Source organism: Capra hircus, chromosome 19 (genome assembly GCF_001704415.2).
Source record: "Capra hircus breed San Clemente chromosome 19, ASM170441v1, whole genome shotgun sequence".
NCBI lineage: Eukaryota > Metazoa > Chordata > Mammalia > Artiodactyla > Bovidae > Capra > Capra hircus.
Genome location: NC_030826.1, coordinates 20,061,972 through 20,080,634, shown reverse-complemented (window position 1 = coordinate 20,080,634; position 18,663 = coordinate 20,061,972). Strand labels below are relative to the sequence as shown.

Sequence of the window (18,663 nt, the reverse complement as noted above, 5' to 3'; positions counted from 1 at the left end):
CTTGTACACAAAGTCAGTTCTACATGGATTGTAGATCTAAATGTGAAAAGTAAAATGGTAAAACATAGAGAAAATAACAGAATATTGTCATGACCTTAAGATAATCAAAAAAATTTTTAAACTGCAGAAATCAATAAATATAAAAGAAGGAGCACCCCAGTGGGAATTGGCACTTTTCATTGCAGCGGCCTGGGTTCAATCCCTAGTCAGGGAACTAAGATCCTACAAGTCACACGGTGCAGCCAAAAATAGAAACAAGAATATCTGTTTATTAAAAAACATACTAATCTCCAAGGAATTATGCATAGCAAAAATATATATATATATTATGTACTACATGTGAAAGTAAAAGTGTTAGTCGGTAAGTTGTATCCGACTCTTTGTGACCCCATAGACTGTAACCTGCCAAGTTCCTCTGTCCAGAGAATTATCCAGGCAAGAATACTGGAGTGGGCAGCCATTTCCTTCTCCAGGGGTTCTTCCTGACCCAGGGATCAAACCTGGGGTCTCCTCCATTGCAGGCAGATTCTTTACTGTCTGAGCCACCAGGGAAGCCTATATGTACTACATATGTGATTCCAACTATTAATATAAAGTCTTTATTTTTAATTGGAGATTTCTTTGGAAGGAATGATGCTAAAGCTGAAACTCCAGTACTTTGGCTACCTCATTCGAAGAGTTGACTCATTGGAAAAGACTCTGATGCTGGGAGGGATTAGGGGCAGGAGGAGAAGGGGACGACCGAGGATGAGATGGCTGGATGGCATCACGGACTCGATGGATGTGAGTCTGAGTGAACTCCGGGAGTTGGTGATGGACAGGGAGGCCTGGCGTGCTGCGATTCATGGGGTTGCAAAGAGTCGGACACGACTGAGTGACTGAACTGAACTGAACACAACAAAATTTATCATCTTCACCAATTTTAAGCCTTCATTTCAGTGGCATTAAGTATATTTACATTATTATGTAACCATCACTGCCATCCATCTTCCAGAACATTTTGCATTTTGTAAACAACCTCTATCCCTGTTGAGCATTTACTCCCCATCCCTCTCTGGCCCCCGCCCCTGGCAAACATCAACCTACTTTCTGTCTCCATGAATTTGGCTACCTACCTAACAGAAGTGAGATCTTGCAATAGTTGCCCTTTTGTGACTGGCTTCTTTTACTTAGCATAATATTCTCAAGGCCGAACAACATCCCATTGTATGCATACACCACATTTTGCTTATGCATTCATCTGTCCATAAGCACTTGGATTGTTTCCATGTTTTAGCTATTGTTTGGGGGTTTGTTTTTTTCCCCTGACCAGGGATTGAACTCATGGCCTCTGCAGTAAAAGTGCTGAGTCTCAACCACCAGACTGCCAAGAAATTCTCTGTAATTTTTTGAGGCAGTGTACTCTTTTCCACAGAAGTTGCTTCTTTTTACATACCCATCACCTACCAACAGTGTACAAGTGTTCAAACTTCTACCCATTCTCACCAACATTTGTTCTTTTCTTTCTTCTTCTTCTTTTTTTTTTTTGGTAGTAGCCATCCTAATGTGTGTAAGGTATATATCGCATTTTTGAAATGACAAAATTTTAGAAATGGATTAGTAGCTGCCACTGGTAGGGACAGGAGTTGGTGTGATTATAAACATTAGAGATCCTTGTACTAGAACTGCTCAGTAACTTTATCGTAGTGGCTACATGTATACACAGGTGATAAAATTGTGTAGAGCTTAATACACACACGTAAGTGAGCACAAGCAAAACAGGAAATCTGAATAAAACGGGTAAACTATATCAAGGTCAACATCCTGTGATACTTGGCTGTGGTTATGATATTATTGTGCAGTTTTGCAAGACATCACCAGTAGAGAAAGATATGAAAGGGATCTCTCTATTATTTCTTACAACTGCGTATAAATCTACATTTGTCTCATAAAAATTTCAGTTTATAAACACACATGCACGCACACATACGTACACACAAGGACCCATGGAGAGCATCAGAAGGCAAACCTCAGAATAAGGGGGAAAGGTATTTATAACACATATACCTGGGGGAAAAACTAGCACCCAGAATATATTTTGCATACAAAGAAAGAAAAAGAACCCCTCAGAAAGAAGAGAAATGATGGCTCAAGCACTGCACGGAATGGCCGATAGACGCATGAAAACAGGTGAGGCAAAGATAGAGGCAACAATGTTTTCCGTTCTACACTCCCTCTTACAGTGTAACTTTGACAGTCCTTCCAGTCAGAGGCGGAGCCTATGCTCCCTTCCTTGGAAACTGAGTGGGCTTTTGTGACTGTTTAGGTCAATAGAATAAGGCAGAAGTGATCCTATGGGACTTCCAAGATTAGCTCATAAAAGACAATGTGTCTTCCACCTAATTTGATGGAATATTCTATCTTTAAGCCTTCAGCCACTCTGTAAGCAGTCTGTGCTGCGGGGAAGCTCCAGCAGGCAAACCTCATGGATACACCCTGAGCTACATGAAGAGAGAGGGCTACTCCATCAGCCCCCAGCTCCTCCAGTCCCCACCTGACCTCATCTGCCAGAGAAACCCCCAAGCTAGTTCTTCCCAGCAGACCTCCTGAAATCCTGACCTCCGAAACTATGTAAGGTAGGAAAAGGATTGTTGGGGTTTGTTCATTTGTTTTTCTTCTTTTAAGAGCTTTTATCTTTTATTTATGTATTTCTTTAGGCTGAGAGGCATATAGGATCTTAGTTTCCTGACCAGGGATCCAACCCATGCCCCCCTGCAGTGGAAGCATGCTGTGTGCTAAGTTGTGTCCGACTCGCTGCGACCCCATGGACTGTAGCCCGCCAGGCTTCTCTGTCCATGGGATTCTCCAGGCAAGAAGACTGGAGTGGGTTGCCATGCCCTCCTCCAAGGGATCTTCCGGTAGAAGCATAGAGTCTTAACCATTATTTAAGCTTCCAAATTTGGGGATAATTTGTTGCACAGTGATGAATAGTGAGACAAGCACGCATAACTTCATTAGTCATCAAGGAACTGCAAATTCAAACCATAACAGATACCACTCCACATCCACCAGAATGACTAAAATAGAAAAGAGCAACAATACCAAGCGTAGGGCAGGATATGGAACAACTGGAAATTTCACATACATCCTGCAGAAGTGTACATCAATATAACCACTGTGAAAACCTGTTTGACAGAAGATAGTACAGGTGCATGTGCGTGAGCTCATTTGTGTCCGACTCCTTGCAACCCCGTGGACTGCAGCTCACCAGGCTTCTCTGTCCTTGGGATTCTCCAGGCAAGAATACGGGAGTGGGTTGCCGTGTGCTTTCTCCAGGGGATGTTCCTGACTCAGGGATCCAAGTCTCCTGCATCTCCTTCATTGGCAGGCAGATTTTTCACCACTGAGCCGCCATAGTACCTACACTTGCCTGGAAAATTCCATGGGCAGAGGAGCCTGGCAGGCTACAGTCCATGGGATCGCAGAGTTGAACACACACACACACCCCTGAACATAAGCATGCCCTTTGACCCAACCATTCCAACCGCAGCAGATATATGCATACATATATGTACAAGAATACTGGGAGTTCCCTAGTGGGCAGGTGATTAGGATTCATCCCATCGTACAACATCCAAAAAAGCAGGCAAAGCTAATCTATAGCATTAGAAGTCAGGATAGAAGTCACCTTTGGAGAGAAAGAGGGGAGTAACAGAGAGAGGACACCGGAGGCTCCTGGCAACGTGCTGTTTCTTGACCTGGATGTTTGTTGCATGGGTGTGTTCACTTTGTGATAATTCACTTATGAGTTGCGCATTTTTTAAAAATATATGTTGTACTTCAATAAAACAGTTAATTCAAGAATAAATTGTCTCAGTGGGTGTATACATATGCCCAAACTTATCAAATTATGCTTTTTTTTTTTTGGCTGCCCAGCATGGCATGTGAAGTCTTAGCTCCCTGATGAGGGATTGAATCTGTGTCCCCTGCAGTGGAAGTCAGAGTCTCAATGCTAGACCACCAGGGAAGTCCCACAGTGTGCGTTTTTAATGAGTGCAGTTTATGGTCAGTTACACCTCAATAAAGTGTTTTTAGAAATTAAAAAAAAAAAAGAATAAATTGCCTCCAAGGTTTTTTGACTGGTCTAGAATGGAGCTGTTATTTACTGAAATGGGAGAAATAGTTGAAGGAACAGAACTGAAGTGGAATCAGGACCTCGATTTTGAACATGTTAAGTCTGAGGTACCTATTAGAGAAATTTGCCAAGTAGGAGATTCACTTTACCCATTAGTGTCTGGGAGAGGCTTGGCTTGGACACAGGACTTAGGGAGTCATTCAGTGTGTAGACAGTATTTAAAGCTGTGAGACAAGATGAGCTCAACGAAGGCATGAGTGTAGGTGTAAAGAGAAGAGGTTCAGAATTGAGCGCGAGGCCACCTATGTGTCGTGCACACATGTTGAGTCATGTCCGACTCTTTGTGACCCCATGAACTGTACCCCCGCCAGGCTCCTCTGTTCTTGGGATTCTCCAGGCGAGAATACTGGAGTGGGTTGCCATTTCCTATTCCATGGGATCTTCTTGACCCAGGAATAGAAATCTCCTGTGACTCTCCCATCTCCTGCATTGGCAGATGGATTCTTTACTTTGTTGTTGTTATTGTTGGATTCTTTTCTATTGAGGCACCTGGGAAGCCCTGGGGCCATCTGTAGTGGGGATGTTATAAGGACTGAATGATAGCGCTCACGTTCGCATCAAGTATGGCACTTTATGAGCACTTAGCATGTAGGAGCTGGTATCCTTTGCTTGGTAGCTGGCTTATAAAGCCCTCTTGCAGGCATTTCTTTCTTCAGATTTTAATTTGTTTTCCAACTGATTATTAAAGTGATATGTGTGTCTTTCTCATGTAATCCCTGAGTCAACCCTGTGAAAAGAGCTACTGCCCTCCGTTATATGAAATCACCAAGGGGCATGGATGTGGAGAAACTTGCCTGAGGTCACACAGGGTCTGAGCTAGAACCAGAACTGGAAGCCAGACTCCCAGACTCTGAGGCTCCTGTTCTCTTTTCACTACTTCCTGCTGACTTTCAGAAAAGGGAGGCCTGGGTGAACTGCACCAGGCCCTAACCAGGAGATGGTCCTGTTTAGCCTTCGTGTCAGAGAAGTTGGCTAGCCAGAGAAGACGACCAGAGGGGCCTGGGAAAAGACAGGGGTCTTGCTGAAAGAGGCTTGAAGGATGCTGGAGACATGAAACGGGCAATGATAGGGGGAGGGGGGAAGGGTGAGTCATCATGCCTGCCCGAGTGAGGAGAACCAGGCCTTGTCCCCAGAGTCTGGAACCAGACTCAGTCGGGGTGAGGGCCCAGCACAGAGGGGGTTAAGCCCTGGAACCTTTGCCAGGGTGGAGATGGGGGCTGCCATGGGGAGCCTCCTCTGGCCTGATAATCCGGGCTGCCTATCTCTTTCACAGCAGCTGTGAAGCAGAGAGGTTGTCCTGGCAGGGAGGGAGGGAGGCAGGGGCCAGGCTGATGGCGGGAAGGATTTGAGAAGGGAGGAACACCCAGGCTCCCTGGAGATGCTTCCCCACCTAACAGCCACCTTCAGGACGGTACCAGGAGACAGAAGTGGGCATGGCCTGAGTCTGGACATGGGGCCTCCCACTGACCAAGAGAACTGGGAGCTAATGAACAGAGCTAGGGAGGCGTGGGCTAGGAAGTTTCTATTTCTGCCTCAATGTGAGCCTGGGCAGGTGTGAGCTCCCATGCATACCTGGCAGGTATGTGAGTGAGCACGCAGGCCTCAGCTAAACATGCCCCCCTGGGGAGGATAAGCAGGAAAAGCCATGCAAAGCCTGAAGGGAAGGAGACTGGCGTTTGCTGATCTCCTGTTACCGATGAGGCAGGCTCCAGGTTACAAATTTTCATCTTTATGTCTCATTTCACCTGTACTACAGTCAGGAAAAAGATGGCATTTCTAAGCCTGTTTTCCCTGGTGGCTCAGACGGTAAAGCGTCCGTCTACAATGTGAGAGACCTGGGTTCGATCCCTGGGTTGGGAAGATTCCCTGGAGAAGGAAATGGAGACCCACTCCAGTACTCTTGCCTTGAAAATCCCATGGATGGAGGAGCTTGGTGCAGGCTACTATCCATGGGATCGCAAAGAGTCAAGCATGACTGAGCGACTTCACTTTCTCTCTTTCTTTCTTTCTTTCTTACTAAGGAAGGCAAGTTTCCACGAGTTGGGCGGGGCCCAGGCCCACTTGGTAGGTTGTGAAGGAGCCTGGGCTCTGACGGATCCAATGCCACACTTTGCCCTCTGGCTCTGCGTCAGTCCTGGGCTGGTGGTCAGGGAGGAAAGTTAAGACTTCTCAGGCACGACCCCTGAACAGTACAGGCTGAGGTTCTGGTTCAAGCGGCAGATGGCCTGGACTGTGAGTCCAGGGCAGTGAGCTCCATGCGAGGGCCCACTTCAGGAACCACAGGAGGTCAAAGAAAGGAGAGAGGAATGTTGGTGGGTTGGAGGTGACCAAGAGCAGGTGTGGAAGAGGCTAAACGAGGGGTGGGACGGGTGGGAGGATCTGAGGAAGCAGAAGCCGGGAGGGAATCCTGGCTTCATGGGGAGCTTCCCACACACTCTTTCACTGAGTCTTCCCAAGGTAGGCCCCAGTTTAGAGACGAGGAGGCTGAAGCTCATCCTGAGAGACGAAGCAAGCCATGTGCTTAGTAGGTAAATGGCAAAGCTCAGGTCTGATTCCACTGCGTCTGAAAGGCCCCACAGATGCACACACGAAATCAACCTCATTCATAGCAGCTTTGGGCCTGGAGTCAGGGATCTAGAATTTGGAGAGTGGGGTTGCTGTCCTGCCTGTTTTCCTGACTACTGTGTGACCCAGGGCCCTGAGTTTCCTCCTGGAGCTTCAGTTTCTCTGTTATAACATTGGCAGGCAGTCATCTTTTGGAGACTGATGGATGGTGACAAAGCCCCCAGGGAAGCCATTGCTAGGACCCACCACACCTGAGTTCGTTGCTCACCTCGTGTGCTTGCTCGTGGGGCCAACAGGCTTACAGTGTGTAAGGGAACGTGTTGAGAACATAAGCACACACTGCTCGTTGTCTGCAGGGCATCTCTTCAGTGTCAGGGTTTCTCTGAGCACCTCTCAGGATAAGGCCCACGAAGGGTGCTGGGGCCACAGAGAAGAATCAGACAAGGTGCCCACTTGTAGTGTCGTTAGGGGACAAATAAGGGATCAGACGAATTCTCACAGTGTGATGAGGAAAACAGAGCAGGTCCAGGCCTGGACACAGGGGCAATCATCAGGGAGGGTTAGGAGAAGCTTCACAGGCTGGTCAAGATGAAACCAAGGCAGAATAAAAAGCAATCACCGGCAGTAATCTCCAACAAAGCCCCAGATCGCAAGCCCAACCTGGAAAGTAAGGATTTGCTCAGTTTTCTAGCTTTTCTTGTCACATCTGTGAAACTCCTAGAACCACACCAGGCTCTTGCTTTGGGCCTCCTGTTTCTAAAGCAGTACAGGAGAGCCAGAATGTCCCAGAACTTCTCAAAGTCCTTGGTTCTAAGATGAGCTTTGATGCTAACTCTCTGTGCTGTGAAACATTGAATGACATATTTTGGCCTTCTTGCATCTTTGTACAAAACTGCCAATTTTACAAAACTTAGTAAAACAACCGAGAGGAAATTAAGAGTAATTTTACTAGCTGAGTCCATTTTTTTAAAATGTGTATCTCTGTGTGTTGTGCGTCTGTGCAGGCATCATACCTGTGTGCCATGTACGTCTGTGTGAGACTGTGTGTATGTCTGTGTCTGTGGGTACCGGCTCCTGCCTGCCTATTTCTCATAGGGTTCTGGGTCCCCTGATGCTGTGAGGTGGAGGGGGCCCTAAAGCTTTGGGTGATACCCGCCCCTCCTCTGGCCCTGAGTTTCCTCTTCTGTAGAAAAGAGAGACTTGAACCCATGATTTTGAAGCACTCTTGCAGATCTGACCATCCTTAATTTCATCACTCAGCATATGCTGAGTTTCAGAATTTCATCTAAAGAAGGCCAAAACAAGAGTCAAAGGTTAAAAGCTGCAGTGGCGGGAATCGGAACCAGACTTTGGAAGGTCCCAGACCAGCCCGCCTCGGTCTCAGGAGAGCCCTAAAGCAGCAGCCTGAAGCAAAAGCAGTTAATATACAAGCCCTGGCCTAAGGACCAGAAATGAATTCCCCAACCCTATGCTGGTCACCAGGGGTTTCTGCGACCTGCAGAAAGGGAGAAGGACCCCACTCTATCTCCCCTCAAGGCTGTATGGAGGCAGAGGGATGAAAAAGCAGCCATCCGGGAGACAGCCCTCAGAACAAAGTGTCCTCAGCTTCTACTGTGGCCCCTGCAAGCTCCTGATAAGAAGAAAGGCCCCCACCCCGATAGCCCCGAGTCTGCTAATCAAACTACCCCACCCAGGCTCCGACTCTCCGCCAGCCCACACCCTGATGGCAGCACCCTCCACCCCAGCTCAGGGCCACAGTCACAAGGTCTCTGGATGGGGGAGATATCTCTCTCCACTACCTCCAGGATCCCTGAGTTCTGTCCATGCTCACCCTTGGACTTGGCCCCCAGGGTCTAAGTAGAAACCTAGGTAGTGAGTGGCCTGAATTTGGCCCTAGTGCCTGAAGCCTTGACTCTGGGAGGGGAGCCTGGACTATCTTTAGGGTCACGGGACCAGGAAGTGAGGGTCCAGAAAGGCAGGAGTAGACAAGGGGAATTCCTCACTGGGTAAAGCACCTGGGTCTGTGAAGGCTTCTTACCCACACTTCTCACTTAATTCTTGCAACTTGGTAAGATGTATACGACCGCCAAAGTTCAGAAATGTGGCACTTAGCCTGCAGTCCCACAGCAAGCGAGTGAAATGGGGATGGAGGGAAGAAAGTTGACAGGGGCTCATGGGTGCTGGGCTCCGATCTGGGTGTTTGACATGTTCAGTTCAGTCACTCAGTCATGTCTGACTCTTTGCGACCCCATGGACCGCAGCACGCCAGACTTCCCTGTCCATCACCAGCTCCCGGAGCTTACCAAACTCATGTCCATTGAGTCGGTGATGCCATCCAACCATCTCATCCTCTGTCATCCCCTTCTCCTCCCACCTTCAATCTTTCCCAGCATCAGGGGCTTTTCCAATGAGTCAGTTCTTCACATCAGGTGGCCAAAGGATTGGAGTTTCAGTGTCAGCATCGGTTCTTCCAGTGAATATTCAGGACTGATTTCCTTTAGGATGGACTGGTTGGATCTCCTTGCAGTCCAAGAGACTTATCTCAAGAGTCTTCTCTAACACCACAGTTCAAAAGCATCAATTCTTCTGTGTTTAGCTTTATGGTTCAACTCTCACATCCATCCATGACTACTGGAAAAACCATAGCTTTGACCAGACGGACTTTTGTTGGAAAAGTAATGTCTCTGCTTTTTAATATGCTGTCTAGTTTGGTCACAGCTTTTCTTCCAAGGAGCAAGCATCTTTTAATTTCATGGCTGCAGTCACCATCTGCAGTGATTTGGGAGCCCCCCAAAATAAAGTCTGTCACTGTTTCCACTGTTTCCCAATCTATTTGCCATAAAGTGATGGGACCAGATGCCATGATCTTAGTTTTCTCAATGTTGAGTTTTAAGCCAACTTTTTCACTCTCCTCTTTCACTTTCATCAAGAGGCTCTTTAGTTCTTTGCTTTCTGCCATAAGAGTGGTGTCATCTGCAAATCTGAGGTTATTGATAATTCTCCTAGCAATCTTGACTACAGCTTGTGCTTCCTCCAGCCCAGCGTTTCTCATGATGTACTCTGCATATAAGTTAAATAAGCAGGTTGACAATATACAGCCTTGATATACTTTCCCAATTTGGAACCAGTTGTTGTTCCATGTACAGTCTGACATGAGTGCTCACTTAATCCTTGTAACCACGACGTGAGCTCAGTGTGGAAAGCGCCTATCTCACATATGGGGAAAATGAAGAGAGGAGCACTGGCTCCAGAGCCACGGAGCTGGAACAATGGGATCGGGGCTGTCACCTGAGGCCTGTTATCTCTAAACCTGGATGTCCTTAATGGCCTCTAGCTGCTTTCAAGAGTATTTGCTGAGTTTTCAGCTGTTCAATGACAGGACTCACCTGTGGTCTTCAGTGAGCCCCTGAGGGCAGGGCGTGAGGTGGAAATTAACTTGTTTAAAGGCTTCCCTGGTGGTTCTGCAGTCAAGAATCCAGCTATAATGCAGGAGACTGGGGTTTGATCCCAGGATTGGGAAGATCTCCTGGAGAAGGAAATGGCAACCCACTACAGTATTGCCTGGAGAATTTCATGGACAGAGGAGCCTGGAGGGCTACAGTCCTTAAGGTCAAAAAGAATTGGACATGACTTAGCAACTAAACAACAAAGTCCCTGTGGGCCAGGACTAGCACAGTGCTAAGTGCTTGACCAGCAGCTCATCACTTAGCTTTCACGACTCTGCAAACTGGGGACTGCTATTATTCCCTTTTACAAAAGGGAATGGGGACTGTCCAAGAAAATGACTTGCCTGAGACAGCCACAGCTTTGTCTGTCTGCCTCCTCAGGTCGAAGTCTCTCCCCTCCCCCACATAACATCAGTCATTCGACACGAACGTTTATTTAGTCACTGCTCTGTGGCAGAGGGTCTTCCTTGGTTTTGCTCATACAGTAGAGAATCCACTTGCAATGCAGGAGACCCAGGTTTGATCCCTGGGTTGGGAAGATGCATTGAGGAGGGAATGGCAACCCACTCCAATAATCTTGCCTGGAGAATCCTATGGACAGAGGAGCCTGGCGGACTACAGACTGCCCGTGGGGTCCTCTGTCCATGGGGTCGTAAAGAGTCAGACACGACCGGACTGACTAACACTTTCACTTTCATTGCGGTAGAGAGACATCAGTGAATAAAGCAGGCCCTTGTGAAACTTTGCTTAACGTGAATAACCACACAAATAGGTGAGCCCGCAACAGGGGAATTTAGCCAGGGAAGACTTTCCTGCAGAGATAACACTTCAAGATCTAAAGACAGAACAGGAGTTAAGGAGGCAAGAAAGGAGGGAAGATTGTGCCAAACAGGGAAGAGCATGTGCCAAGGTTCTGCGACAGGAGGTAAAACACCTCCCAGAAACCAAAAGAAGGTTGAGTCTCTCCCTCTCGTTCCCCATCGTGGCCTCATCTGCCCCCGCAGAGGGGTGTAACTGCCTCCCAGCACACATACCAGATGGTCTAGGAGGGAGGAAGGAGAAGAAGCAGAGAGGCCCATGTGTTCCCCTGAATGGGAGTCCAAGTTATAGAGACCCCGCTTTGAGAAGTTGCTACCCCGAGTCTCACCTTCCCCAGAGGCAGAGAACCAATACGGCCAGGCTCTCACCTTAGGGGCCATGAGCTTTGAATAACAGGCCCCTACCCACTCCTAGGCTGGCTCCCACATGAACTTGGGATTCAATTGTTCCTCCCAGCAGAGGAACTTCCACTTACAGGACCTTGACATGGCAGAGGTTGGCAAGGGCTCTGGCCTTCTTAGGTTCAGCAGAAACATAGAAGGGGCCTGGGGACTGGAATTTAGGTCAGAGCTTGCCCCCAAATCCAACTGTCAGGACTCTCCCTGTCTTACAGAGATTCAAACTAACATGCATGCTTAGGTGCTTCAGTTATGTCCAATTCTTTGTGATCCCACGGACTATAGCCTGCCAGGCTCCTCTGTCCATGAAATTCTCCAGGCAAGAATACTGGAGTGGGTTGCCATTCCCTTCTCTAGGAGATCTTCCCAACCCAGGGATTGAACCCATGTCTCTTAAGTCTTCTGCATTGCCAGGAGGATTCTTTACATTCCTAACACTGGAACCCACCCCCACTACCTTCCCAGGGCTCTGATCAGTCATTAAGCCCTAAAGGATGGATGTGGTGAGGTTTTTTTTCTCCTCCCAGCAGATGGGTGACCAGTTTCATGGATATGAGAGTGAAGGGTGGCTCCTAAGCTTAACAAGCTCCATAAAAGAATACGTGACAAAGGGCCTAATGGGAAGAAAGGCCGATGATCCTCAGTCCAAGGAGACTAGCAAGGAAAGGGTTAAGAGATAGAGCCTTACAGAGCCCGGGAAATGTACCCCACCCAAGGGGAGGAGCCAGCGGGTGCATTAAAAAGGGAGCAGCTAGTGTGGAGAGGCAGGGACAGGGTCTCCCTACTTCTAAAGGCCTCCTTGGTCTGCAGTTTCAGCTCCAGGTAAGTGTTCCTCCTCTGGCTCTGTCTGCTTGTGGGTCTGATCAGAGGGAATCTTCGGCTTCATTGTGATCTTTGGCTTGTTTCACACCAGCGCTGGGTCCCTAAGTTCTCAACAGACCCTAGCTCTGAAAGGCTCTTTGGATCAGTCCCCTTCAGGGTGTCCTTGATCAGAGTCAAGATGTCTCCCAGGGAGTGGGGAGCTCTGTGTCCAGCCTGGCCCTGTCCTGCTCCGCCCCTATGCCTGGCTTTCTCTGCCCCCATGCTCTCTGAGCCATGCTCCCTGCGCCTCCCGCAGGGCCCTGACTGGGATATCATCATATACTGTAAGTTTGCGATGAGATACTACAGTATAGATGATGTACTCGTCCGGGTGCTCCCAGCTCTGGAGCCAGCGGAGGAGGCCAGGGCTTGCTGGAAGCCCACCATGCTCACTGCTCTGCCTGTCACAGCCTGCCGACCACCAGGGCACTTGGGGTGGCGAGGAAACCGTTACCATTACTGAGTTTAGTAATGGTAACGGTTCTCTTGCTGCACCCAGAAAATGTGCCAAGAAGACTTCTCGGATCCCTGGAGCCAACTACCAAAGGGAGGGAGGCTCCAGCTCAGACCATGGGGTGGGGGTGAGGGAATGGGTGAGTTTTCTCTTTCCTGTTCTAAACAAATAAAGATGAGAACCAGAATGTTTGTCTTTGAACTTTATTCACATTTGAGACTGGAGACGGGGTGGCATGGGAGGGATCAAGGATTTGAGGAGTAGATGGGGGACACATGGGTCCTTACACAGCTGCCAGGTGGACGAACTGAGCGGAGAGGGAAAAGGTTTCCTCTTGGCTGACAACTGGCAACGCAGAGACTCTGGGCCCTGGGGAAGCCAGTGGGAAGCAGTGCTCTGCACCAAAGGGCCAGCTTCTAAGACCCAAGTAGCTATAGCCCCAAGCAGAGGAACCACCTGGGAACCCAGCTAAGGCAGGTTAAAGGAGGAAGGCTCCAGCAGGAAGCCATGACACGGCAGATGTGGTGCAGACTCGGCCAGGCCAGTCAGCAGTCAGTCAGCCTATGGGTGTCCAAGCCTGGCCCCAGGCCTTGCAGGCAGTTCTGGTTAGCAGCTCCCGCCAGCAGCTTGGGCGGGGATGCCTTGGAAAAGACAGCGGAGGGTGGTCACTTGAGGAGTTTCACAGACAGGCGGAGCTGAACTTCACAGAGGAAGATGTTCATGAGGTCGCGGCCCACCTCCTGTGCGATCCGAGCAATCAGGTACCCCTTCGGACCGATCAGGATCTTCTGAGGGTGGGGTAAAAAAGAGGGCCATGAGCTGGCTATCAGGCAGTTGGGAAGAACCCCTGCTTAACAGAGTTCTGGTCCCTCCTCCAAGCCCAGCCCTGCTCACCATGTGTGATTCTTTGGGCACCAGAAGCTTCTGCTCGATCACCAGCTCCCCGCCTGGCCCTTCATCCCAGACCACTGTTTTCTGCACAGGGAGACATCATGACTGGCCAGGCAGGTCCCCTAGCCCTGCTCTTGGGGACCTAGCTGCCTGCTCCAGGTGGAGCCCCCGGACCCCTCACTGTGCTCTCACCTGCTGTACGTTGTAGGGCACCTCCTCGGGCAGGTACTCCAAGAGCTTCTCTCGGATCATGTTGGCACAGATCTCCTCAGGCATCTGGCTGGTGAGGACCTCACTGTGGAACTCCCAGGGACCTGGCCGGGCCTGTGCCAGGAGGTATTGCTATGGGCAGAGAGGGAAGAGGTCAGTATATCAGTCCCAAGCGGGACTTCCCTCTCACTCTTACTTCCAGGGGGAACTCTTGAGGCTTGTCTTCACCTGGTGGATACCAAGAGCCAGGCTAACTGACCTTCAGTGTTTTTACATCCTCCTGGCTTAGGGCTGACAACATGAAGATCTCCTGGAAGTGAGGCCAGCCCATCTGCTGAGGGTCTCTCACAGGCTGTAGGTTTGGGCCCTGAGCTGCTGGGCTAGGGCAGTGAGTGCCTGGCTGTGAGCGCAAAGCCTGCCTCGTTTTAAGCTTCTTGCCATTGACTACACCTTCAGTGAGGGCGGCTGTGAGCTCTAGGAGAACGGACTTCTGCTTCAGGCAATCAACCTGGGGGTGGGCGATGGGCAGAAGACTGTGGTCAGTGAAGGTCAGTCTCCCTGAAGGAGACCCCTTCCTCAGGTAGGTGGGGCTCACCTTGTTCATAACAAGGATGCTGGGGACTTGGGAAAACTGGGTCAAGCACTGGAGCACCTGGGGACTGAGTTGGTTCCGAGTCCACTTGTCCGAGACATCCACAAGTACCACAACTGGAAGTCGGCAGCGTATGGAGGAGGACAAGGTTATGATCACTCTTTCCCCCACCCCCCAAAAAAACTTCCAGGGTATGGGATCTGGCCAACCCCTAACCCCCCAAACTACTAGGAATGACAGGCCATGACCACGTACACTGGGCCTCAGATTCCTAGCCTGAGCCTAACCTAGGTCAGCAGATTCCATGCTCTTCCACGGATCTTCCAACAAAGAGAGCTCCAGATGGTGCCTAAGGGACAGACAGGAAGGGTCTGGTGAGTGATGCATTCCTGAGGAGGGGTAAGGTGTGACAGGAGGTTTTCCAGCCCCTAGGATGGAATCTACCCACTCTCTCTCCACCTTTCCCCTCAATGACTCCCTGTTCCCTCAGCTGTTACCTTTTCTGTTTAGCACGGCTGATGAGGCCAGGTGTGTCAAGCAGGATCTAAAATCAGGAAAGAGATGCCCAGGTCCCCAACCCCAGAAGGAAAGATTATGATTGGGGAGTGAAAAGCCTCCCACCCTTGATGTCAGGAGCCTGCCCCCACTTCTTGGCTGAGCTGACTTTAGACTTTTATCCTCCAGCCGTTTTACTTCTGTCAATACACAGGATCCAGGAGAAGGAGGACAACTGTGAATATATGGAATATTAGAAGCAGTAAAGAGGCAATGAGACCTCTGTGACTAGATACCAGAGGGGTAAGGCAAGAGAGAGAACTGCTCCAGGTCTAAAGGAAGAAGCACCCCCTTCCCTAACAATAGTGAGTCTAAACATCATTTTCGAAGGGTCCAATCGTTAAAGGAGACTGTCTTAGCTTCACCCTCTGTCTTGTTTGCTGGACATCCATTGCAAGTACCCACCACCTGGGTCTCTTTCTCTGTGATGACCCCCAGAGCTTGACTGCGAGTGGTGTGCACTTTCCTGGAGACAGGGAACACCTGCCAGGAAGAAGGAAATCCCAAGTGAGGTCCTGGATCCCTCTGGAACAATCCACGAAGGCACAGTAAGAAGTGAGAAATGAAAAGGGGAGGGGGAAGGGTCAAGGATGCCACGTACTTTTCGGCCCAGCAGCTGGTTGGAGAGTGTAGACTTCCCTGCATTTGGGGCACCCAGGAGGACCACTCGTAGGACTCGGGGGTTCTCAGGCATGTCGGGGCAATGGACCAAGAGGAGATCTTGCTCATCTGCATGAGGAGACAGGAGGAGAGTGAGAGGCAGTGCAATCTGGATCCCCCATCAGGTACATAGTCCTACCTGTCCACAAAAAGAGTATGGATAAGAGATTAGTGCACCAGGTTGAAGTCGGGACCTGGCTTTGAGATTTTGTTTGACCATTAGTTTGTTTATACGCCTTTATCAAATTTTCTCGTTTTGTCATAGGTAAAACAGAAATGGTATCAATGGTACTTAATTACTGTATAACCTTTTGACAACTGACAGTTGTGTAAAACATCTCAGTACAACGCCTGGCACTCAGTAACCTTGTGGAATCATATTGTGTAGTTGTGCCCAGTAAATGTATTCACATGTGTGAAAGTATCACCATACCAGATAAAGCCAGAAATTCCCTCAGCTGTCTCACCCTACTAAGGGTACTATGAAGGCTCTGCAAGACTTTCGGTATTCGCTCCTATGACACTGTATCGCAATGACCAGTTTTTGTGTTTAGCCTCTAGTCTATGCTACTTGAAGAATACAGAGTGCTATTTATAGTTGACCCTTAAACAACATGGGTTTGAACTAGGCTGGTCCACTTACACATAGGATTCCGTCCTCCCCTCACTCCCCATTAAATGTTGGTTTCTGTACTCGGTTGAATCCTTGGATCTGGAATTGTGGGTATGTAGGGAACTGCATATATGGAGGGCCAATAATGTTATACAAGGACTTCCGATTGCGCGGGTTCAGCATTTTTAATATCTCTGCCCTCAGTTGTTCAAGGACCAACTGTAACTCCGTGTCTTGATAAGTAGATGGGGCACTTTGGGGTCGAGTTTGCGCCCCATGTTGGGAGAGAGAGCCACAACTCTACCAAGCCTGTGGCCCTTCAATTTCCTGTTCTTTGTGGGCGTCGCTGGTTGGGACTAGGTCAGTTCCTTCTAGCTCTAAAACTCTTATAACATAGTTTCTCTTTCCTGTGAGATCCTTCACTGCTCGCCTCTGTCTCTCGGGTCCTCAAGATCGTCTTCTACAATACAGAGCCAAAGATGATAGCCCCAGAGACGGAGGGGTTTCCCTAACACGGGACTTGCAGTGTTACAGCCGTAAAGTCGTAACAGTCGCGGACAAATTTATCTGCATTCTTTACCTCTGTGTACGGACACGGCGGGGACGCGAAAAGGCAAAGAGTTGTCTGGCTGAGAGAGTCCGAGGAAGCAATCCAGGGCTGAGTTCTGGCCATTAGGGCGTGAAGCCGAAGCCAGGCGGGGACCAGAGAAGGTCGGGCCCGCTACACAGGAAACGCACCTCCGCTGACAACCCAAGAGAGAGGGGAGCCGGGTCATCCATTCCCTCGCGGCATCAGGACCTGGCTGCCTGAGCCCCGACACGGTTCGAAAGAGCACAGCCCCGCGCCAGCTGGAGGCAGCCATGGCAGACGCAAGGCACTCCGGGAACCCTGGGAACGCACCTACGATTGGACAGAGCGGCGGAGAGTCGAGCGAGCGGGAGAGAGCTAGATCGGCCCAAACAGAGCGGAGGAGCATGGGACGTTGGAGGTGGGCTGGGGTTGGATCCTCTCTGGAGACGGCCCGAGGCTAAGAAAAGGGGGAAAAGTGTATTCAGAGTTTGTGTGAGCTTCACAATCGTTTTGGACTCCGATACTCATCGTGTTTTATTCTTCTCCTGCCAAAGTTTTGTCAAAGGCCTTTCTAGCCCTGCCTCATGAAAGACTACATCTCCCATGAGGCCGAGCGGCAAAATCTTTCTCTCAACGTCCGACTTCTGTCAGCAGGAGAAACTCGCACAGCGTAGGAGTAATGATCCGGAGGCGTGGGACCTTGTGCCGCTCCCACTGAGGTTCTTTTTATGAGGCAATGGCAATGGCAACCCACTCCACTATTCTTGCCTGGAAAATCCCATAGACGGAGGAGCCTGGTAGGCTGCAGTCCATGGGGTCGCTAAGAGTCGGGCACGACTGAGCGACTTCACTTTCATGCATTGGAGAAGGAAATGGCAACCCACTCCAGTGTTTTTGCCGGAGAATCCCAGGGACAGAGGAGCTTGGTGGGCTGCCGTCTATGGGGTCCCACAAAGTCGGACACGACTGAAGCGACTTAGCAGCAGCAGCTTAGCAGCCAGCCTGAGGCATGCACGACCCCCACCCAGCGGCCCTCTGGTTTGGCTTAGCGTCGGCAGCGGCCTCCGGCAATCTGTGCCTTAGCTTTATGGGAGCCTCCTGTAAGGAGTGGTCCGTGGGTCTGTGATCCCGATGAGCAACAAACCCGGATTTCCCTCCTATAAACCTCGGCTACTACCTCCTCTCTGAGGCCATCCTTTCTGGAGAAAACCAGAGGGTCTGCAAAAGCAGAAGAAGCTGCTTAGTCACCTAGGATCTCTGGGATTGTCTTAAATGCCTGAGGATCCTGATATACCTTGGCTGATTTGTGGCCCTAAGCCCTCTCTTCATCCTTTGATGCCTCAGTCAGACTTTTGGAATTGAGAGAGAAATGTCGCAAGGATTGAAGGTGTTGAGGATACAACAAAGAACAAAATGGACAAAAATCTCCAGCACGGGACTTGTATTCTGGGGGCTGTGTGTGTGTGTGTGTGTGTGTGTGTGTGTGTGTATGAGAGAGAGAGGGAGAGGGAGAGAGATACCCGACCTGTGACCTCACAGGGCCAGTTTCAGTGGGATGGTTTGCGTGAAAGCCTAAACGGAGTGGATTTAAGAGAGAGTGAAGGGAGAGGAATTGAGGGTAGCCGGACCTTCCCAGGTGGTGCTAGTAGTAAAGAACTTGCCTGCCAGTGCAGAAGACAGAGGAGACTTGGGTTCAATCCCTGGGTCAGGAAGATCCCCAGGCAGAGGGCATGGTAACTTACCCCAGTATTCTTGCCTGGAGAATCCCATGAACAAAGGAGCCTGGCAGGCTACAGTCCATGGGGTCACAAAGAGTCGGACATGACTGAAGCGATTTAGCACAGGGGAAACTTC

General features: G+C 49.6%; 1 protein-coding gene and 2 non-coding genes across 5 annotated transcripts; 2 read left to right on the top strand and 1 right to left on the bottom strand.

Annotated features, from left to right (window-relative positions):
* MIR144 (microRNA 144) lies at nt 12,519-12,614 on the top strand. Its single transcript, NR_129591.1, has one exon. It is a non-coding gene; the product is annotated as a microRNA 144 (primary transcript).
* Nucleotides 12,693-12,763, top strand: MIR451 (microRNA 451). Its single transcript, NR_129758.1, has one exon. It is a non-coding gene; the product is annotated as a microRNA 451 (primary transcript).
* Nucleotides 12,905-17,123, bottom strand: ERAL1 (Era like 12S mitochondrial rRNA chaperone 1). Of its 3 annotated transcripts, none has more exons than XM_005693269.2 (11): nt 16,819-17,123; nt 15,567-15,694; nt 15,371-15,448; nt 14,908-14,954; nt 14,698-14,759; nt 14,414-14,526; nt 14,078-14,326; nt 13,801-13,950; nt 13,612-13,692; nt 13,455-13,505; nt 12,905-13,358 (listed from the first exon to the last, which is right to left on the bottom strand). In XM_005693269.2, exons 1-11 carry the CDS (start codon nt 17,099-17,101, stop codon nt 13,263-13,265), a joined length of 1,338 nt encoding a protein of 445 aa, XP_005693326.2. In that variant the 5' UTR covers nt 17,102-17,123; the 3' UTR covers nt 12,905-13,262. The 3 variants fall into 3 exon arrangements, with proteins under 3 accessions (XP_005693326.2, XP_005693327.2, XP_005693328.2); XM_005693270.2 differs by having other exon boundaries at nt 13,455-13,502; XM_005693271.2 differs by having other exon boundaries at nt 12,905-13,505.

What these genes read in the sequence shown, in the direction of transcription:
- ERAL1 (XM_005693269.2), bottom strand. Translation starts at nt 17,101, where the DNA reads ATGGCTGCCTCCAGCTGGCGCGGGGCTGTGCTCTTTCGAACCGTGTCG. An exon ending in AGCCGTGCTAAACAGAAAAG is followed by an intron (nt 14,760 to 14,907) that starts GTAACAGCTGAG and finishes TCTGTCCCTTAG; the next exon opens with GCACCATCTGGAGCTCTCTT. An exon ending in TGCCCTACAACGTACAGCAG is followed by an intron (nt 13,693 to 13,800) that starts GTGAGAGCACAG and finishes CTCCCTGTGCAG; the next exon opens with AAAACAGTGGTCTGGGATGA.